This window comes from Anser brachyrhynchus (assembly GCF_964034855.1).
Source record: "Anser brachyrhynchus genome assembly, chromosome: 5".
In the NCBI taxonomy this organism is placed as follows: Eukaryota; Metazoa; Chordata; class Aves; order Anseriformes; family Anatidae; genus Anser; species Anser brachyrhynchus.
In genome coordinates, this window is record NC_137699.1 from 60,227,009 (window position 1) to 60,249,246 (window position 22,238).

Below are 22,238 nucleotides of genomic sequence, written 5' to 3' on the forward strand. Positions count from 1 at the left end.
GGGGACAACGGGGGGGTGGAGGGGGGTGAAGGGGACGAGGGGCGCCGCCGCCCTGCAGCCAGCAGCGGGCTGAGGTGAGCCCCTGCCCGGCGGGGCAGCGCCGCCTGAGGCGCCCTCGCTTTTCCTCTCCCCGAGCGGTTCCACGTCTTTTTTTTTATTTATTTTTTTAAAACTTTTTTTTTTTCCTTTTACTTCTATTTCACTCCTTTTTTATTACGTTCCTTCTCCCTTTTATTCCTTTTTAATTCCTTCACGTTTCTCCTTTCTCCGCCCGCGGGGCTCCAGGTGGAGGTGCCCGTGAGGAGGAGGAGGAGGAGGAGGGAGGGGGGGGGGCGGGGCCGCTTGATTGACGGTTGCCATGGGGACGCGGGAGGCCCCGCCCCCTCGTCGCGGCTCAGCCAATGGGCGGGCGCGGCCGGGGCAGCGGGCGGCGGGGCCATATAGTGTTGCGGCGGGGCCGGGAGTCACGCTGGGGGGAGCGGCGGAGCGGAGCCCGATTGCACGGCTTGGCCATAGCAGCGGTCGTTAATGGTCGGTGCGTGGCCGGGAGGAAACCTGATCGGCTAGAGCCGGCCGAGAGCAGGAGGAGGAGAAGGAGGAGGAGTGGACTTTGCAGAGAGAGAGAGAGAGAGAAAAAAAAAAGGGGGGGAGAGGAAAAAAAAAAACAAAAAGGAAAACAAACCATGTCTTCTGCCTCCCCCACGGCCGAGATCACGAGCGCGGTGGAGATCAAGCAGGAAAATGTGATGGAAATGCTCTCCGAAGCCGTGCCCCCCGACGGGGCGGCGGCGGGAGCCCTGAACCCCGCGGCGCCGCCGCCCCCCCCCGCCGCCGCCGCCGCCCCGTTCCCCATGGAGCACGGCGGGGAGGAGGCGGCCGCCGAGCAGGTACTGCTCCACACGGAACTTCTGGCCAGGAACCACCACGCTGCGGCCGCCGCTTCGCCCTCCTCCTCCTCCTCCTCCTCCTCCTCCTCGTCGTCCTCCTCCTCGTCCTCGTCGTCCTCCTCGTCGTCGTCTTCCTCGCAGACCCCCCTGGCTTTCTCCCCGGACCACGTCGCCTGCGTGTGCGAGGCGCTGCAGCAAGGTGGGAACCTGGACCGCCTGGCCAGGTTCCTGTGGTCTTTGCCCCCAAGCGATCTGCTACGTGGCAACGAGAGCCTGATGAAAGCCCGGGCGCTGGTGGCTTTCCACCAGGGCATCTACGCCGAGCTCTACAGCATCCTGGAGAGCCACAACTTCGACTCGTCCAACCACCCGCTGCTGCAGGAGCTCTGGTACAAAGCTCGCTACACCGAGGCGGAGCGAGCCCGGGGCAGACCCCTGGGGGCGGTGGACAAGTACAGGCTGCGGAGGAAATACCCTCTGCCCAGGACGATCTGGGACGGCGAGGAGACGGTGTACTGCTTCAAGGAGAAGTCCCGCAACGCGCTCAAGGAGCTCTACAAGCAGAACCGCTACCCCTCGCCGGCCGAGAAGCGCAACCTGGCCAAGATCACCGGGCTGTCCCTCACCCAGGTCAGCAACTGGTTCAAGAACCGCAGGCAGCGGGACCGCAACCCTTCGGAGACGCAGTCCAAAAGGTGAGCGCAAACTTTTTTTTTACTTTTTTTTTTTTCTTTTCTCCCTCCCCGCCCCCCTCTCGCCGCCTGCCGCCTTCCCTTTCCCGGCTCTTTCTTCCCTTCGCAAACATGGCGCTTACCTTCGCCGTGCCCCGGCCTCCCCTCCTTCCCCCTCCCCGCTCCCCCCACGCCCGCCCAGCCCCGCGGGGAGGCGGCACAAGGAGAACTTCTCCTCCGGGCCCCCCCCGGCCCCCGGGGGGGGGAGCCCCGGGGGGGAGAAGGGGGGGACACACGCACACACTCACACACACGCTGTTTGTTTCCTCGTTGTTTTTATTTAATTATTGCGCCTGACAGAGTTAATCATTGACGCGCGGGGGTGTGGGGTCCCGCTCTGTTTTGAAACCTGACTCGGGAGCGGGCCGGGCTCGGGTTTCAGAGCGGGGGGAAGCGGGGCCGGGCCCGGCCTGAGAGGAACCGCAGCGGGCCTCGGGCCTCCGAGCAGCCTCGGACGGGCCCCCGGGGAACGGGAGCTTCCCCCGGCCCGGCCCGGCTCGGTTCGGCCCGGGGAAGGGGAAACTTCTCCCGGCCCCCCCCCCCCCCCCGCCCCGGGTGGCGGTGGCGGAGCGGCCGGGGGCTCGGCGGCGTGAGGCGGGCAGGTGGAGGTGACCTCCCCGGCTCTCCCCTCCCTCTGAGGGGAGGGAGAAAGAAAGAAAGAGCGGGGAAAGGAGGAGGAAAGGAGGAAAAAAAAAAAAAAAGGCAGCAGCGAGCGAAGGGCCCCAAGGCATTTCTCAACCAAGGGCGCGATTGTGCAGCCGCGGCCCCCTCTCCTCGGGACACATCAAAGGGCGGGTGGCTGCGGAGGGGGAAGGGAGGGAGCAGCCAAAAAATGCGAGCCCGGGCGGACAAGTCAGAGGAAAAAAAAAAAAAAAAAAACCGGCGCTGCTCCGGCAGGAGGGGCTCTGCGGGCCCCCCTGAGCCTCCCCCCCGGCCCCGCCGCCCGGGCTCTGGGCCCCCCCGGCTGAGGCAGGGCCTCCCCCGCCGCCGGTGGGGCCTCCGGCGGGCCTGCGGAGCTCGGGGAGGGTCGGGCTGGAGCTTCCTGGCCTGCTTCTACCTCCCGAGGCTGCCACGGAGCAAGTTCCCAAATGGCTGCTCCCGGGGCCGCCGGGTTTCTTTCACACGTGCGGCACCGTGCCTTGGGGCGCTGGGCCCGGGGCGGTCGCCCCCAGGTTGTTTGGGTTAGCTGACCGCCGAGGGGGGATTTATTTACAAGGCTGTAATCCAGTCTGTAAAGTTTCACGCCGGTTAGCAGCCGGTTTTGACGTGTTCTTTTCTAAGAAACCTCTGTCTCGATCTCAGATCGCCTTTAAAACATGCTTTAAGGCAAAGCATAGGAAATAAATATGATTTGGACAAACTCCCCTGACCCGTATCAAAGCAAGGCGTCTCCTTTGGTCCAGAGCTTACTGGTGTGCCCTGGTAATGCAATGTCATCTCTCCATCTCTTCCACTAGCGAGTCAGACGGCAACCCTAGCACGGAAGATGAATCCAGTAAGGGGCAGGAGGATTTATCTCCACATCCGCTCTCCAGCTCGTCCGATGGAGTTACCAGCCTCAGCCTTCCCAGCCACATGGAGCCTGTGTACATGCAGCAGCTTGGAAACACTAAAATAGCCTTGAGCTCATCTGGTGTCTTGTTGAATGGAAACCTTGTGCCTGCCAGTACTTCTCCTGTCTTTCTCAATGGTAGCTCTTTTCTTCAGGGACCCAATGGTGTAATTCTCAATGGACTCAGCGTGGGGGCTTCCCAGACAGTAACTTTAAATTCACCCAAAACCACTTCGAGCGTTGTGAGCAACGGGGTATCCATTACTGACATATTGTCATCATCTTCAGAAGATGTTAAGGACTTCAAACTCCTTCAGGCTTCAGTCCCTAACACAGCAGCAGCCGCCACGTTCAGCCCCAGCAACATACCGGTCTCATTCCCAGGATTGATACCAAGCTCAGAAGTGAAAAGGGAAAGCGTAGAAACTGTTGCTTCCCAAGATGGAGGCTCTGTAGTTACTTTTACTGCTCCTGTCCAAATAAACCAGTATGGCATTGTCCAGATCCCTAATTCAGGAACAAATGGCCAGCTGCTGAACGGAAGCATCGGTTTTTCTTCTCTGCAGCTGCCTCCTGTTTCTGTGGCAGCTTCACAAGGTAAAAGTTTTGTTTGTTACAGGGAAAGCTACAAGAAAAAATGGGGGTTGGGCACACTTCATATTTCAGGAGCTGTAATACTCTTCCTCTCATGTACCATCATTGTACCTTGATCCCAGCTGCACACAGTACATCAAGTGATGTTTTGTGTTCCTTTATAATGCGTCCCGCATCCTTCTCTGTGGATTATGTTCATGGGTAGGCTATTACATGAGAACCGAGCTTCTTTACCAAGAACAGGGAAGGAAATCTGGTATTTTACACTCTTTTTATCTCGTACTGTTCTCTGAAGCCTATGGTATTAGTTTTCACAAATGTTTGTCAATTTTACACGTTTCAGTAATTCAAAATATTCCCTATTTGCTGTTGAATTTTTTTTAATGAGAAAGTTTATAAAAATGAAAACTGCTGCAGCTGGAAGCTGTTACCGTTGTTGTTCTTGTGGTGGTTGTCTTGTGTGTTGGTTTTTTTTTTTTAACCAAACCATTTCATAAATAAATTTTAAATGACTATAGACACAACAAGACCAAGCAGTTACACTCATACGCTTTCTGTCCTATAATTAAGAACGATTAAACTGCAGGGAAACAATAGGAGTATGTAATAGCTTGTAGATACAAAATGCAAGGGTATTTGGATAGAACTGCCCTCAGTCCAAGGGAAATATGTCATCGCAGGTTCACATGCCAAGTGTGCAGGCTCCTCCCTGAGTTTGCCTTAGAGTTTGTCTTAACATACCATAGACTGAAGCTTCTGGCCAGGGAGGAAGAATCTTAGGGAATGCAACTCCAGCTCTGGATTGTTATTTTCGAAGCAGGTCAGTTATAAAGCAGAACTGAAAAACTCTGTTACTTATTAACCGCTGTCTCTTTGGTTATGAAAATGATTAAACTTGAATGAATTGCTGTAGTTCCAGGAGCCGGGAGTACTACAATGAAAATGAAGTGGTGCTCACGTTAGCTTATTTCAGTCAAATGTGTGCAGGGAGTTAATCGGTTTTGCTGTTAAAATAACATAGATAGGAATGCTGAAACTGTACAGACCCATTTTAAATGGGTACGAAATTACAAAATCCTAAAATGCAGCACTTATAGTCACTGGAAATTACTGGTAATTAGTTTAACCAAGATTAAAAAACATCAGACGTTTGGTCTGAATACCACCTGTAATTACAAAGGCCGTTTAATCCACATGCTCCAAGGTATAAGCTGACAGCCAGCAGAGCTGAGAAAGAAAGTTCTGTCCCTTAATATGGGACAATCAGTGCATAATAAGCCACTTGCTGAAGATTTTCTCCGGTGTTGAAAATAACAATTCCCACTGGAGACTGGTCCGCCATATGTCTAGTCTGGTGCAGAGAAAAGTCAAGAGAGCTGGATTTGCTGCTTTGATTTCTCTCTTTTTTTTTAACGTGAGAAGGATGGATAGCTTGCTGCATGTTCCAAGCGAAGTGCATGCAGACTGTTTTAAGTAAGCTACAGTAAATGATACGTTATTGCCAGGTAACCTTCAGTTGCCTCACTTTGTTCTCTTGGTTTACACATATGAGTAAATCTTTCAAAAAATCATCGTGATTGATTAATGGAAATGAACAAGGACCTAAACTGTTCCCCTGGTGAGATGCATCTTCAGTGCTATTATAAAAAAAACGAGGTGTCTCCAACTGTAGTCTCTTAAATATAATTATTAAACAGCTTTTGAGAAAGAGAGGTGTTTAAGGTGAGACCCTGTCCCAAGAGCCAGCATATCTTATTTTAGGAATGGTCCTATGGATGACTTAGAAGGCATGCCCAGTGAAACCAGCTTCAGGCCTTGGCTGGCCACCTGTTCTTGCCCTGCTTAGCTAGGACATCGCACAAGCAGTCCCATGGCTTTCCGACGAGGTAGCTGCTCGCTGGGTGGCTTTACACTGTTCGGCGGCTGTGGTGGGGTTAAGCTTCTAGAAATAGGCGATGAAGCAAGGTGAAAGGCACTGCATCTAAATGCCTGACCAACTACAGAGTCAGCCTGGTAGAAGTTGTTTGAACTTTTCCCTGCAGGTTACTCAGGTAGATTCTGCCCAGCAATAGCATGTTTTATGTGACGTGTCTACGGTTTCCCACACACAAGTTGTAGTCTGTCACCGAACTATCTTTAATAGCTTTTCATGCTTCTATTCTTAGATAGAAATTGAGTGGTGGCAACTAGCGAGGGCCAAAGCACGTTCATTTTAATCACGTGGCTAGGGACTGTTTGCCCCTTAATGAGAGTCTGAAAGAGACCTAATATACCAGAACCATTTTTTTTTCTTTCTAGAAGCAGTTTCTATTAACAGAAGCTTTTATTTCTTCATACTGAATTTTCTCTCACCTGTTATAAACAATGCTGTTCTATGTTGCACGAAACATTAGCGTATGTACGTACTTCAAAGATAAGAGGACCAAAGTGTCTTAAGAAAATGACTGCAGAACTCCCTGCCAACTATAATCTGTATTTTCCTCTCTTTTGCTTCCCTTTCCCTAGGTAACGTTTCAGTAAATCCTAGCACATCTGATGGGGGAACTTTTACGAGCGACTCTTCAACGGTGCAACAAGGAAAGGTTTTCTTCAGCCCCCTCACTCCGAGCGCAGTCGTTTATACAGTTCCCAATTCAGGTCAGACGGTAGGATCTGCTAAGCAAGAAGGACTGGAAAGAAGCCTTGTGTTTTCTCAGTTAATGCCGGTCAGTCAGAACACGCAACTAAATGTAAACATGTCTTCTGAAAATATATCCAGCGGAGGACTCCAGTACCTGGCCTCCTCGTTAGTGAATGTAACGCCCTCACATAATTTTTCCCTCACACCACCCACTCTTTTAAATGCTGCAGAACTGAACTCTGGTATCTCAGAGAGCCAGTCCATGTCATCGCCTGTAACCAGTACCTCTACCGTGATATCTATCAGCAACACTAACTATGCAACCCTTCAGAACTGTTCGCTCATTACCAGTCAAGATCTGTTGTCCATTTCTACAGCACAGCCCGCACTTGGAGAAATAGTTTCTGCAACCGGAGACCGTGTCAGCCACCCGTCTGCACAAGTACATCAAGATTTTGTCAGAGAGCACAGGTTGGTTCTGCAGGCTGTACCCGACGTCAAGGAGAATTTCTTGCCTAATTCGGAAAGTAAGTCAACTGGCAACTTAATGATGCTGGATTCAAAATCCAAATATGTTATGAGTAACATGGTTGACACGGTTTGTGAAGAACTGGAAACGGACAAAAAAGAACTTGCCAAACTGCAGACAGTTCAGATGGATGAAGATATGCAAGACTTGTAATTTTTTTCTTGCTTTCTATTTCACTAGCTAAGTCTCCTGTTGAGGCCCTAACAAGCACCAAGCGGGGTGTTTGGTTTTTTTTTTTTTCATTTAAAGAAAATAGAAGAACATTTACATGGTCTGAATTAATGTACAGAGGAATCTCCGGCAATGGAATTAGGTTGCCGCACTTGGTTTGCATGCAGTATTCTCTTTTAAGCAGATTAAAGGAGAAAGGAAACGCCAGGGGAAGTACCAAGCGAATGGGTACAGGTTTGGCTAACTGCTACTACGCTGATAATTTAAGTAGACTCTCCATAGTACAACATGCTCTCAACAGTAAGTATACACTCCTAACGTTAGGTAGAAAACAAAAATCTCGCTCCGAAAAGGTAGAAACGATGCAGTCATTTTCGCTGTTTACTTCTAGTCCGTGGGCATTGAAAAATTTTTAAGAACTCTAGACGATACCTCACAGGCCACTTTTTTGTTGTCTGAGGTTAAGAAACGAAACAAAATCATGAATAATCTTGTTACTGGTGTGTTTGCTTTTTTCCAGCAGACTTGTGTTCATACCAAAAAATCTCGCATCAAACACTCACAGGTTTCTAAATGCTACAGCTAGCATTTTGTCAGTGCACCAGAAAAGCATCATCTGAAACTCTAATTATGCAACTCAGAAGCTTTCTCTCCAGTATGAATGTAAATATTGTTTCAGTTCTTATAAAGGAGACTTTTTTTAAATTAGTACAATGGATTTTATTTATGGTTTATGTTCCCTTTTACTTTAGACACAGTGCATTGAAAAGGAAAACGTTTTCTGGCTGTTTAATTTATTTTTATTGTTTGAGCAGGAAGTAAACGTAGTTATTTCTGACAAGGTTTTACTTTTTTGTAGTTTTTCAAGCAATAGACTGTAAAAGTAAAATGTTAATCACACTGAAACTAGAAGATGAGCTCCCAGTCTCACAAACCCAGGAGGTCCTTGTCTCTACCCCCTCTGTCTTTGTGTTCAGGGGTTTTTTGTTTGTTTTGTTAGTAATTTGCAAATTAGTTGAACCTTTTTTGTGTATTTTTTACAGAATTCCATGTGCCTTTCTTCCTAGTGGCCTTATCTTTGTTACTAAAGCACAGTAGCAGGAGGAATACAAACACTGACTTGCAACTATCCGTCCTCAGGGCCAAATCCTGATGCCTTACTTTTGCAAGTAGACCTGCTGACTTCAGTGCCCCTACTTGCACGAGTAAGAAGAGTTAAAGTCTTTTGGTTGTGGTGGGTGACATTTACCAGTGGTGCGGGGAGCCAAAGATAGGTCCTCTGCGCCGCGTAAGCCGGGCAGGAGGAGTCGGCGGAGGGCCCACGGGCAGCGCAGCCGTGCAGAGGGAAAGATCTTGGCTCCTGCCTCGGGCAGATGAGTGTGAAAGGTTGGCTGGGCGGGCCAGGGAGGGGAGTCCCGTGTTTACACGGCCCCCTTGGCCAAATAGCCCGTGTGGGAGAGCTTCAGCTGCTCTTCAGCAAGCAGGCCCCCATCCAGGAGTGCACTTAAGCGTGTATTTATGTATCCTTCCAGAATAAGCAGCGCGGGGGCTGATGGTGGGGGCTGCAGCTGCCCGACAGGTCCCTCCCTCTTCGCCCCTCCACCGGGGCAGCACGAGCAGGCAGGCTCTAGGCAGGTGGAACACATTTCGCCTTTCCTCCAGAGGAGTTTTTGTAGCATGGAAAAGCACATCCTTAAGCTTTAAGATAATAATAATAATACTACAGGTGTATAAGAATGACATGCTGTTAGTCTTTGTGTTTCTGTTTTATTTGTATCTCTTATTCTAATGTGAATATATACAGTAGCTAAGGCATGTATTCATCCTCATCGGGGGCCTGGTCCAGAGCCTTTGGAAGGCAATGGGAACGTTTTTCATCCACTTCCGTGGGCTCCGCATCAGGCCCAAGACAAAAAAACACTCGTAAAGGACAAAAAAAAAAAAAAAACAAAGGAAAGAGAACAGAGGTAGCACATCCCAGTCGGTTTCTGTCTTGGTTTTTACCTGGTTCCGTGGAAAGACTTTAAGGACCGAAGGTTTTTCCTGCACGCCATGAGCGTGGCATGGACATCCTCGCTGTTGTTTTGCACTATATCAGATGCAGCATGTTTTGCAAGGTATTCCGTGAAATCTCAAAGCTGAGCTCTGCTGGTAAGCGCTGTACTTCTACACTGCGAGCCAGAGAGTCCAGGGTTGCAGGGAAAAGTGCAGAGAAAGGGAAGAGCAAGTGTGCGAGGCACGCGCTGTGCAGCTGTAAGGAGTCACCGGTGCTTTGCAAACAGAAGCAGCCCATAAGCAGTTGGCTGTCCCCACGTGCACCCAAGCAAAAAGGGTGTCCAAGGCAGGCGCTTTAAAGTGGAGATTATCACAGGTAGAACACGGAGCTGCATGTTCCCCTGGCACAACTTCCTTGACGCTCAGGAGATCTCCGCGTGAGCAGGGAATCGGATAGTCCAGAGCTCTCCTCTCTTCTCTGGGGGTTTATCTGAGTACCCTGCTGGCTCCAGCAGGGACAATATGCTCCCCACCTCTTCTTCACCTGTAAAACCAAGATGATGATGGTCACAGTAGCCGTATCTGCTTTGCATTAATTGATCAACTGTTTGGAAAATTGGAAGGACCCTGTGTTGTCACGTTAATGGAGAATGTGTGCTTGGAGCAAGAGCTGTGCGTGGCTCTGAAGGGGTTGTTCAGGGCTTGACGTTTGGTCTGTGAAGCTCAGATTATGTTTAAAGGCAAGCTAGAGAATATTTCAGAGCACTCTGTCAGTTGTTGAAGCAATCAGGTCCCATAAATGAAAAGACTGTGGTGTTACACCAGTACGTTACTTTTTTTTTTTTCCTCCTTTGCATTCATTGTGTTACTGAGGCTCTGAATCCCATGGCTTTGCAGCACAGTTGACGTAAAAACTGTGTATGTTGTTACAGTGGTGCGTATCTTGGAGTGTCTGGTACTTCTAATAGGAGACCTCCCATCCCTTTGCGGGAGTGGAGGATGTACGTAAAAGCAGCGGTTTGGGACAAAGTAAGATAAATCTATTCGTCTTCCAGATATCGAGTAACTTATTTTGTTATTATGTTCTACTCTTTCTTTCTCCCACTGAAAATAAGTGTCATTCCCTCCAGATGATGTAGGTATAACCTCATGTTTTCTGCAGGTACATATGCACAATATAAAGACTCATTGCACGGTACAGTGTTTCTAAAATAGATATTTAAATAGTAGTTTTCCTCCTACTGTAAATTAAGGGTCGGGTTTTGTGGCCCTCAAGCAAGAAGGCTAACGGCTCTACCTAGACAGTACACAAAGCCCCGAGCAGCATCTGGGGCCAGATCTTCAGCTGCTGTAAATAAGGCATTGCTCCACTGCTTCCTGACTGAGGATTTTACGTGGTGTTTAGGAGATACGGGTGCTCATCTCCCACATGTATTAATGGCAGTGAGCGTCTGTATCTCACAGACAGTCCTTATTACCCCGTTCTGTTGTTTAAATGGAAACTATGTCTATCCTGCGTAAATACTACTTCTCCTCCCTCCCTGTTACGGATGAGAATAAAGGATCATTTCAACTTCACGTATGTTTGTAACTTGTAAGTCCACTGGAAATCTTACAGGAAACGTTGCCAAATTCTCCTACTTTTCTGGTCCCAGACTCAGCTTGGAAAAATATGCTTGAAGTTTAAGCAAATTCCTACAAAGCGTGAACATTAAAAAAAATATCTTTGTTCTTTACTACTTTTAATTAAAGCTGCCTCTGTTTCACCCAGACTTTCGCAGAGAACCAGAAATGTACTGAATCACATGCTCTGTCTGGACTATTTGCAGCATTATTCCTGTGGTCTTACCTAAAAGGACATTTCAGCCACATAAATGGCGGGCGTCTATCGGCCAGGTCCTCGGCTGGGACAAGCGAGCACAGTTCCACTGACTAATGTCATTTCACCCCAGCTGAGAATGTGGTCCATGCATTTCACTGGAGTTGGATCAGGGACGGATTTGGCCCAGTACGCAGTGGCAGCACGAAGCAGTTCGCTAGGCTGATACTCAGACAGTTATAACTGAACAGCAACGATCTATCCGAGCATATACCTCTTTCCATTTATTGCTTTACCCTGCCTGTGGATTCAGGAAGACGCATTCAGAAAGCTATTTTCCCCAGAAGTAAGGCTGGAACCATTTTTATAGTTGTCATTATCAAGATAAATGATGATAATGGAGAGATTCACCGCAATAACCATTTTCAGTTAAATTAAGCGAGGCAGAATTTGGCCCCATGTGCACAGGAACTTTTCCTGTATGTAGATTTCCAGTGCCTGTGCACTTTTCTTACCAAGGACAGATGAACAACCAATGGGGTGCATCCCTCCAGTTTCATGTGAAACAAATGTGCGGAACTCCCAGGGGCATGAATCCTGTAGCGTTTGTGGTCAAGCAGCATCTCAAATCATAAAAAGAATAATAATTCTAGGAAGTCCAGAAACAAAATTAATGTCGTTTTACAAGCAAGGAGACCTGAAGTCTTCCTGTATCTCCTAGCAGTTATTATCTTGAAGGATATTTTATATCTTACTTGTATGTTTCATATAATTTAAAACTAGCTTCTTACATTTCTGAACTCAAGGAGGAGGGTGAATCTTCTGACTTTCGGGATTCACGTTCAGAGGCTGTTTGTTCTTTTGCTGCATGTACTGTTTGTCCAGAACTAACCAGTTATTTCTGTGATATGGGTTTATTGTGCCTTACAACAAATAAGAAATTTAAGCGGAATGTACGCATTAGAGGAGGGAATAATCAGAAGTCTTTACTGCACTGTTAGATGATGCTGACCCAGAGTGTATCATCAAACGTAGCTGTGCTTAATTACCCAACCAAAGAGATCTAAAATATGTATGTTTGTTGTACTGTAATAGGGGTTTGTGCCTGGACAATTAAGTGTTTTATTTGTATTCTGAGATGATGTGAACTTATTTTTCTAAACACTATACTGAATAAACTTTATATTTATACACACCTTGTGTAAATATTTCTCTTTAGATACAATATCTGAGGGCTTTGAATTTGGTGTTAAAAGAGCAATCTAAAGTAGAAACTTTGCTGTTAGTGACTCACTGTGAGGGTGATGGCAATTGAACGCCTGTGCTCAGCAGAGAACTGATCTGAAGCCTCCCTGAGCTAGAATGAGAGCTTCTGTTGACTTGAATGGGTTTTTTCAGACCCTAACTTTGCTTCTAAAATATTACATTAAAAAACAGAAACCTATTTCGTACTAAAACCTAGGCATTAAATCTGTGTCTCAAACCAAATTTATACTGTAATTAAGAAAATACTATTGTAATATATTCCACACACTACTTAGGACTGGTCGGTATTTACTCACAGCTTTCTTGGCAGCAGGGCACCTCCTACATCAAGGTTTCTTTCTGGATAGGTAAATCCCTATTTACTAAATTTGTTGAAAATTTTCTTGAAAACATGGCACTCGGTACCAGACCTGGCTTGGACAGACTTTAGAGAACAGCCTGAAATTTATTCCTTACCCTTGATGCTTAAAGATTTAAATAAAATATCTTAAATATAATTAAAAAAAATAATCCCTGCACCAAGAGCTAGGATTGCCTAGGTGCTGTTTTGATGCCGAAGTGAGTGGCACTAAGTTCAAGCAGACTAAGTTGTACATCCAAATTGTTTCCCTCACTGAATCTGTATATCCGTTACAGATCCATTACACATTTCCACCCCTTAAATTGTATTTGGCCCCAAGAAGCAAGATGAGGTCTGCAAGACTTATTTTTTTAGGTAGTCGGATCCAGTTGGGTATAGCTATTACATTTTCCGTCACCAAGCCATTACCTTTCCTCACCTTTGTTCACGATTCCTCCGTCTTTCCCGTTTATCCAGCAGTGGCACATGTCTGGCTCACTCCACGAGCACCGCTGGTCGCGGTCAGGAGGCGAACAGCAGCGAGCAGCCTCCCAAACCCGAGAGCATCGCCCTCCCTCGCTGGCCTGCGGTTCAGCCCGCTCGCACTCTGCAGCTGCCGAGGTAAAGCCACTTCGGGAGCAGCCCGAAGGTAGAAAGAGACAACTGTGCTGTTGCCCAACTCCTTTTCCTTCCCAGAAGCAGCGTGCGTGACTCAGTCCTGCTGTTCGGATCACTTACCTTTGGCATGGCAAAGGTTTTGCCTGAGCGGTAGGACTGTAACAACATTTTCCTGCCCGCGGGGGCTGGCTGCAGTTCCCAAATACCTGATCGATCCCTGGACAGCAGCTCCGTTCCGGCTTCGCTTGGAGCAGGGACTGAGGGTCTGAAGCCATCCTTCAGTGAGCAGCTTCTTGCCTTAAGCTGTAGCATGGCCCCTGGAGCTCACCCGTTGCCCTTTTAGGTGGCGGGGCACAACCACTTCTGCTGGGTCGGCTCCAGCTCGGGGAGATCCCTTCTGGCTGCGCAGCCCCCCTGCTCGAGCAGGCAGAGCGCGGGAGTTGGCGGGCAAGCGAGAAGCGGAAAGTCTCTGCCTATGCAAATGTCAAAATTCTCCCTGAGCAGCCACCCATGCGGTATGCAGGATGAATCATGTCCTAACGGAGCACATTCCTACTACTTTGGAGGGCTTTGCAGATGTGTTCCAGGTCACCCTAGGCGAGAAAACCACACACAGCCACGGTTACTTGTTCCCTGGCAGCTTGTGCGCAGATGGAGAAAGGGGGACAGCACCTTCCGAAGGGTGGGCAGCCTGCTCCCCAAGCCAGATCCTTTTACACGGGGCCGAGGGGTGCTGGAGGGAGGATCAGGGGCTGCCAATGCAGGAGGGAGCTCAGCTGGGAGAAAGCTGCGCTCGGGCTGATGGTAGGGCTCGGCGAGACAGGCTCTGATCTAGCAGGGAGAGTAGCTGGGAAGGGAGGCAACGCTGAAAGACAGCGCTTTTTATCCTCCGTTTCTGGCTGGGTTTTCCCTCCTGCGAGATCAGAGAGGAATTTTTGCTGCTCTGAGGCAGAGAGTGGGTCAGTAAAACAAGACCTTAACAAAAGTGCTCGTGGCTTGGACAGCGGAGGTCTCCCCGCGAGGCTGCATCCCCCTGCCTTGGTGACCTCTGGCTGCAGAAATCTTTGGGCTGGAGGCGCAGGACAGTATATCTCACTTATGGATACAGATCACATTTTTAATATAGAAATACATTTTAGAAGGAAAATGATTCCCAGAAATAGAAATTCATCTGCCAAACAATGTGCACATAACTGACTTTACACTCAGAGGTGCCAGAAAGTTCAGGAATGAGACCAACAATAAAAACCAACACACGTGTGAAAAATCTACTACATTAAAGCCAGATTCAATAAAAATAGCACCTACTTTATATGCTGCAGAAGCTGGCACGAGCCTGCGAAAGCAGAAGGAAAAAGATAAAATGTTCAGAAGTTGCACACAGTCCAGAGAAATTGAGCAGCGCTGGCGCGGAGCTGATGGTTACTCAATAACTCATGTACAATATTCTCCTGTGTAAGTACTTTAATTCTTCATCCTGCTACTTCTCGGGCAGAAAGACCCAATTTGGAATACTCTGGGCTAATCAATAAGCTTTGTTGTTGCAGCCAAAGTGCTTTACGATATATCTTACATTACCCGAAAGGACCCAAGAATGCTACAGCACCATTTTCTTCTCGGTTCTGCAGACTGACATCCAATTATTTCAGCGTGCTAGCGGTGTCCCTTACACCGCCCGCAGCTGTAAAACGCAGCCCTTCCCCTGAGGAGCTTACAGTACGCAGAAACAAAAGAAACGCAAGCTGGGGAGGAGGGGAGGCGAGGGCAGAGAGAAGAAATAACTTGCCCAAGGTGATGCTGGAAGTCAGTGGCAGAGGCGGGTTGCAAACCCAGGTCTCTGCCTCCCCCTGTTGCTTTGCCCACTGGCTCACGCCGCCTCCCGAGGAGCCAAATCCAGCTCTGATGCAATGCCCCCTGAAAGCAGCAGGAGGACTTGCTGCTTATGCCAAAGCGGACTCTGCTCCATTCATTTATTCGCTATTTACAGCCGCCCTCCGATGCCAACCGCCAGCAAGCCTCGAGCGAAGCCCTCGCGATAAATTGGCTGGCCCTGGACTGGGATCGCTGAAACCGGTCAGAGACGGAGCCTGCAAACAGCTCCCGAGCAACTGCTCCTGCGTGGATCATCCCATGGAGGTGAGGTATGCTCCAAAGCTCCCTGCTTCCACGTCAGGGTGGCCTAGGAATGGCTTCCTTCATCTCCCACCCAGCCCGAGGAGCGGAGAGAGAGAGATGCTCTCGGGAGGTGAGGTGGGTTAGGCCAGAGTCCCAGCTGCGTGTGTTCTTGCAGTGCTTGCTGAAATAATAAATCAAGCAGAAATGGGGCCTACCCACATCCTGGGAAGGTGCGAGGATTTTGCTATTCACCGCTCTCTGAGCAAACAAGGGCAGGCAGGGGAATCAGAGGCAGTTGTGGAAAGCGACACGTCACATACCAACCTAAAGACGTTTCCAAGGGACATACGAAAGTACAGTTCCTCTGTGGTAAAAAAGCAAAGTCTGTTGTGCTGTACACACGCAGTGAGCAGTGACCAGATTAAGGCTCAAAAAAAAAAAATCTCCATTTTGATTTCTCCCTTACGCAGGGAATGGCGTTATCTTCCTAAAGGCTACTATAAACTTTTTTCTTCCTCTTGCCTATGGATATACTAATGTTCTTCCCAGAGCTTCTAACCCAATTGCATGCAGCCAGCCTTGCTGCATCCTGCATCACCTGCAGGTCTTTATCTCCCCCTGATTTCTCACAAAGGTAGCCCACACCAGGCTGGAGAAATAAGGCACGCTGAAGTCTGTCCAGGAGGACAAGGACTGGGCGAGAGACCCAGCAGTTCCGAAAACAAGGGTACCTGGAAGCCGGATGCCGACATCAGCCTATTTCCAGGTATTGCTTTATCAAGACCACTCTGGCTGTCCTGGAAGCGCTCCCAGGAGCGGGGCGTGCTGCTCATACCGGGCACGGGCTCCTTGCACCCACTGGAGAATGGCCCCCGCCTCACTGCAGCTGCAATTTATGGGGTAGAGCAGTGCCAGGCTCAAATCTGGCTGGCCTTTGCTTCTAGGAATAGCTCCTTAGAGCCACTGGGTTTTGTGCGTGTGGGTTTTTTGGTGAGGTTCCCCCCCCCCCCCTTTTTTTTTCCTCTTTTTTTCATGTAAACCAAAGGCAGGGCTAGCCCAAATATCAAGGCAGAATAGCTTCACCCCATTTCTTCAAAACCTCCATCCCAGAACATGAGATTCCTTAGCCAGTTGCTCTTGGTTTACATTTGCTGTCCAGTTATAGCAGCAGTCATTACCAGTGTACACATAGTTCTGCAGTGCTCCTGTGCCTCTCAAATTTCTTCCCAAAGATCTGGATCTTTACAGTTCAGGCTACAAAAGCAATACTTGTTCAGGTGAACGATGCTCACACAGACAAGGAATACTCATTACAGATGGATAGAAGTACAGTACAAAGCACATTTCATGTCTTAACTGTTCTCAATTCTTAGGATCTGTTTAAAAGCCATGATAAAATCAGCATGGCTGAGAAATAAGCAGCTGCTATACACAGAGATTCACAAGACTATAAGGCAATAGAAGAACCATACCTAAGCACAAAATGAGACAACACTCTGGCTTAGGCTTTGCCAGAGCTGATTCCAGAAGAAGTGCCTCCTGCCCCAGGAGCTCAGCAGTTAGGAAGAGCAGGACAGCATGCACCTCCTCCACAAGAGGCTGGTATCACTTGTTATTACAGGCCACCACCTTTAAGAACCCATTGCTCCACCTCTGCAGCCAGCTGCTCCCCATTTGCAATTTGGGTGAGCAATTGTTGCTGCCCAGGTGCCCACTGCATGTCCCCACCGAGCCCCCCAGGTCCCCAACCAGTGACACTCGTACCTCCCAGGTTTTCCTCAGCTGGGTGTGATTCCTGTATTTAACACACACACCCTCTTTCAAAGTCCAGGGTGTTCCTGAAAATACTGATTATATATACAGATACATATATATATATATACATATATATATATATACACAGATCCTCGTGTTTTGACCTGGAACCATGAGACCATCACAGCTTCAGAACAATTTCCCACCCATCCTGCAGTGGCTCTGCCCAGATTGCATTTCCACAGTTCATTTAGGCATGGAGCAGCATAAAAATGCTGATGAGTGCCAAGCCATAGCACACCTAACAGCTCTTCCTTTCCCAAATAGCACGGCATGCCATCAAGAACAGTGAGGCTGGCAAGACAGAATATGAGAAACCCACTTTGTACCTGCTAGAAACCAAATCCCAGCAGCTCGATCAGTAATGATGCTCCATGGAACTGATATACCAGGTACTGATGCACCAGGTGACACCATTTCCCAATCTCCTGGCCCTCAGCCTCAAACCTGAGCAGTGCTCTGATTTGCCAACTTTCACAGTTTATGAGATTTGCAATATTTAGTAACTGGTGAGAGAGAGGAAGTAGGAACGGGGGTTTACAGCCACAGCTTCCTGCTCAACTTAAGAATTATGTTCCTGGTTTTTAAAAATAAAAATTGGAGGTGTTGAAGGCCTCCAAACATACACTTTGGTTTATTACATTTATTCACCTAGCCGTGTGTAAGCATTTTATCTAAAAGCTGGTGTCGTGTTTTTAGGGCCAGCCTCACGCCTTGGGTTGCTAACAGGCCACAAGGCACTTCAACAGAATAAACCAGGATATCAAACAGGTACTTTACAAATCAAATGAAAAAACATAAACTTAAAAATAAACTTCTGGGTTAATTTACTCGACAGTTGTAGTCTGATCAGTAAAGGTACCAGATGAGTTTTGACAAAACTCTGTATAATTCAAATATTTCACTGGCCTAAAAACAATTAAAAAAAATAGAATACAAATGTATTTCTTCAAATCAGCACCTCTAACACCAGCTTTTTTTTTTAAGGAACTCAAGAAAATTCCTATTTACATCCCTGTATAAAGCAGCCAGGATTTCCAGAGCATCCTGTGCCTGTCCTTAAACCAGTTTATCATGAGCAAATGGCTCCCAGTTGTAACAAATGGTTCTCAGCTGAGTTACCACTGATAATGAAGACAAGACTAACCTCAGGGGTTGTGGGAAAGGAGAGAGACGTTCATCATGTGCCTTATATTAGCAAACACCTTAAACCCTGTTCTAGGAGAACTCTGAAGCATTTGTTCTCCCAGATAGAGACCTGAAGACAAATTTAATCAACTCCGGGATTTCTATTTGCTGCAACATTACAGCAGCAAGAAGAAAAATTGCTGAGCTGATCAGCTCACTCAGAGTTTTAAAGCTTTGGCTAAAAACAGCAGTTTGAACCTGGCTGAAAAGGTAGCAATGTTTTTTTTTCTGGCCCTGACTACAATGGAGGTTGAAATCTTCCAAATACTTGTATTTTTACAAAACAATAGGGAGCAGGGAGGGAAAGACGGATTATTCTATATTTTCGGTCTGACTCCTAGGCAGCCTGAACTGTAGCTATCTCCCAAGCTGATGATAATCATTGGGAACCAAAATCCCAGTTCCTAAACCCCTGAATTTCCATTTCCCCACCTGTACAAGGGAAGTCACAGCACTTGTCACCTTGAGAGGAGAGGCACAGCCAGGCTGCCATTCACCCAGCCGTGACGGCACAGCCCCAACGCTGCGGGTACGTCCTGCTGATGGAATAGACATCTTATTTGGATAACACAATATTAGGATGCCACTGAACTCGCTCCTCACATGGATGAATTCTCAAAATCGGTCTGGCTGCAGGAGAGGGTGGTAACAGTGCTCGGTGGAGCTGCTGCAGCTCTTCTAGCAGCCGCTTCCCATGGCAAATAAATTGCACTCGCACAGCACTGCCTGGAAAGTCTGCATGGTATGTGGCTTAATTTTCTTTTCCATAATACGAAATCCAATCTGAAATGCACAGATTAGTTTACTAATCTGTGCAAATCCTATTAATAGCCCTTACGCTGCTGCGCTCCCATTCACATTCGAACAAATCTGTTGCGATTGGGTTGGTTTCCTCCCATCTCCGGCCAGACCGTCACCACCTGGTTGTGGTCATGTCTTCACGAAATGGCTGGCCACAAATGGAAACTTCTGCTTTACGATCTTCTCTCATAGTTTGCCTCCTGTCCCGTGGTCCAACATGCTCTGGATCAAAGCATTAGCTCTGTAAATCACCGCGGTGCCATCGAAGCTAAAGGGATTACGGGAAGGATCGCTCGGCTTTCGCGGGGAAGGGCAGAGCCTGGGCCCTCCTTCCCTGCAGCATCGCTGCCTTCTGCGCCAGCTGGGCCCCAGGCACCTCGCTCAGAACCGAGCTGTGCATGAACCACTTAATCCCCCGTAACTCATTTCACTGTTACCCCAGTGTCCAAACGCTTTTTGTTTCCACCATTGGCAGAAGGAGGGTACCACGCCATTACCTTTGGGTAACGGGAACCCTCACACCAGGGTTCTGGCTGCTGGAAGCGGCCTGTGGCCCTCACACCAGGGTTCTAGCCGCTGGAAGTGGTCCGTAGCCCTCACGACAGTCTTCTGGCTGCTGGAAGAGGCCCATGGCCCTCACACCAGGGTTCTGGCTGCTGGAAGCGGCCTGTGGTGAGGGCCGGCCGAGCTGACCACCCCGGCCTTGCCTTGCACCTATGGCCTGCATGGCGATTCCAGCCCCTGAAGGCCTCGCCGACAGCATTAAGGGTTTGTGGCCCCTCTCAGCCATCGCCGAGCTGCCCCCGCTCCCCTTCCAGTCATGGGGAGATTTTCTCTCGTTGATGTAGAATCTGCTCAAGATACGGCTTCGCCGCCTCACGGTTTCTCCTAAGTTGTTTTTAATGAGCTGCATAATTCCTGCTGTTTTGCATGGAGATTAGCTCAGGAATTGTTTATAATTCCTCAGCGTAGTGGAAGAAATGTTTTAAAAGTATTGCCTGCACAAGAAATTCTCCCCAAATTCTCTTTACAAGGGGGTCGTGGTTGTTACCTATGTTAAAGCCTGCCTGTGAAGCACGCATTTGTCTTTGCATCTTCAATCTCTTTCTAAAGGTGCCTGTTGTGCCATGTTGTGCCTGTTAAAATGCCACGGAGGAAGAAAAGAAAAAGAAAAAAAAAAAAAAAGCGGAATTTTTAGAGGGAGCCGACCAGCCAAATACAATATGTGGCCAGACAGAATCAGAAGCGCTGGCTGCAGTACAAACCCAAGAGGCTTCAGACAAACCAGCCCAGCCACAACGGTAACGGTTCACCAGCAGAAGGAATGCAGTAAACAAAATGGGGGGAAGCCCCCCGTGAGCCCCCTCCTTCATTCCTTCCCCCCAGAAAGCTGTCTGGCACGGCAGAGCTTAACCTCACGGAAAGTGGTGGCTTAGATGCTGAGGCAGCACGGGAGCACCCTATGGCAGGCCCTCTGCACATGTACTGCGCTCTTTGTGAAATCAGTGAGGTTTTCCAGGCTGGCTGGTCCCAGCGTCAGGCTTCAGAAACTCAGGGCTCAATTCCCACTGCAAATTTTGGTGTTAATGCCTGCAGCTTGCTGCAGCCTTTTTTGCTTCTCACAGCACGCACCCCTGGTGCACAGGTACAGGACCCTGTCCTGAGTGGTACCTCCATGTCTCACGGTGATAAAACTCACTTTCAAATGAATTTTAAAAGGAGAATTTGAAATTGGCTGCTGTGTAAAGGACCCCAAGTCCCGCACCTTGGTACCTCCCCGTCCTCTGTGCATGAACACCAGCAAGCTGCCAGCTCGCTCCCCAAGCACAGCCTGCAGCTCCAGCATCCTGCTGAGGTTTGCAGACCTGGGAAGAAACTATGGGGGTGCCAGCAGCTGCCGTGGCCACCTTGCCTTCACAGCCAGGATGCTTTGGAAAGTGATCCTGTACAAAAATAAAAATAAAACCCAAACCCCAAATCTTTCACACTTCATCCTCCTGTTTAGCCGAACAGCTTCTTCAGGGACCAATCTGTTTCATTTAGTAATAAAGTTCTGCCATTGCCACCCCACCTCAAGAAGTGTAAGAGCAGAGGGAAGGACTTACAAATACGTTTTGAAAGACACTGATATTGCCAAAATGGTTCAGAATTAAAGGGACTTCAACTTATATGAAAAGAGCTGAAAAAAAAAGGGGGAGGAGAGAGAACTACAGCCATCAGATGGATGCTGCAATCTGGTCCATTTGTGGCACAAAGGATGTAAAATGAAACGAAACCAAAACTCAGTGGAACTGAAATTTAATGAAACCAAGAGAGAGCAGACCTCTCTATAATTAGCCTACAGGATTCACAGCCAGAAAATACCACAGGAGCCAAAAGCTTTTCACAGTAAGACTGGAAATATACATGTACTTGCATGGCCAGACATATATGTGTATATAATATAACTGTGGTGTCTCGGGGCTGGAGAGGACCTGACATCTCCATTCAGCCTTTTCCTCACCTCCAAGACAGGATCAAATGCACGGCGGCATTTTTTGACAGATGTTTGTCTAGACCTGTTTTTAAACGCGAATCTCCCACCTCCTCGGGCAGTTTATTCCAATGCTTCCTTTTCTTCTTCAGCTTTATGCACACACACATGCACGCACGCACACACGTGTATCTGTCTCAGAAGGTGAGCTGAGCTGTCTCCGATGACTTGCACATCAAAAGGCTTGTAAAGTCATTTCTTGTGGCAAGATCTTTATTGTGAATGATGTATGAGCCCAAAAGATCCCATCTTGACCTGAGTTTACAGGCTGAGCTTGGGGGACCAGCAGATGGGGTAAGGGGGGCAAATGGGAAAGGAGGGGGAAATTCATTCCTTTCCTTATTAACTGGCCAGATTTGGTCTGCTGATAAGAGACCCACATGCTGCTTTTGTATACTCAGGTTTTAGACTCGAGCATTCAGTTCCTCTGATTTGGGTAAAGTAAATACGCTTTTGGCTTCTTCAGCAACCACCTTGGAAGAGTTGCTGTCCTGTCAAACTCCGGGAACAAAAAGGATGGGTGAGGAAGGAGGCTGTGCATCTGGATATGCAAATGGCACGATGCAGAGCAGCACTTTTCCAGCGCACCCTGGGTATCTATTACCCCGACTTTTGGACTGACAATGCACCAAATGTTTCAGTGCCTGGGGCCTTACAAAGCTGA

The 22,238-nt window shown here is 48.3% G+C and overlaps 1 protein-coding gene and 2 long non-coding RNA genes across 19 annotated transcripts in view; 2 read left to right on the top strand and 1 right to left on the bottom strand.

Annotated features, from left to right (window-relative positions):
- Window positions 1-12,090, top strand: LOC308195437 (homeobox protein SIX4-like). Its single transcript, XM_080592839.1, has 3 exons — window positions 1-1,582; window positions 3,076-3,767; window positions 6,270-12,090. Exons 1-3 carry the CDS (start codon window positions 402-404, stop codon window positions 7,064-7,066), a joined length of 2,670 nt encoding a protein of 889 aa, XP_080448965.1. The 5' UTR covers window positions 1-401; the 3' UTR covers window positions 7,067-12,090.
- Window positions 7,112-22,238, bottom strand: part of LOC308195444 — an 18,798-nt gene continuing 3,671 nt past the window's right edge. The window contains exons 1-4 of one of the 16 annotated variants that reach the window (XR_013951505.1): window positions 17,382-18,682; window positions 14,431-14,458; window positions 12,944-13,715; window positions 7,112-11,521 (exon numbers count right to left, since the gene is read on the bottom strand). This is a non-coding gene — a long non-coding RNA (uncharacterized lncRNA). Of the gene's footprint in view, window positions 11,522-12,933; window positions 16,996-17,381; window positions 18,683-22,238 lie in introns of those variants that run through there. The other 15 variants (XR_013951506.1, XR_013951508.1, XR_013951511.1 and 12 more) reach the window with 15 other exon arrangements.
- The window catches only part of LOC308195446, a 12,868-nt gene continuing 6,521 nt past the window's right edge, over window positions 15,892-22,238 (top strand). Inside the window, exons 1-3 of one of the 2 annotated variants that reach the window (XR_013951520.1) lie at window positions 15,892-16,003; window positions 17,320-17,444; window positions 18,682-18,744. This is a non-coding gene — a long non-coding RNA (uncharacterized lncRNA). Of the gene's footprint in view, window positions 16,004-17,319; window positions 17,445-18,681; window positions 18,745-22,238 lie in introns of those variants that run through there. The other variant, XR_013951519.1, reaches the window with a different exon arrangement.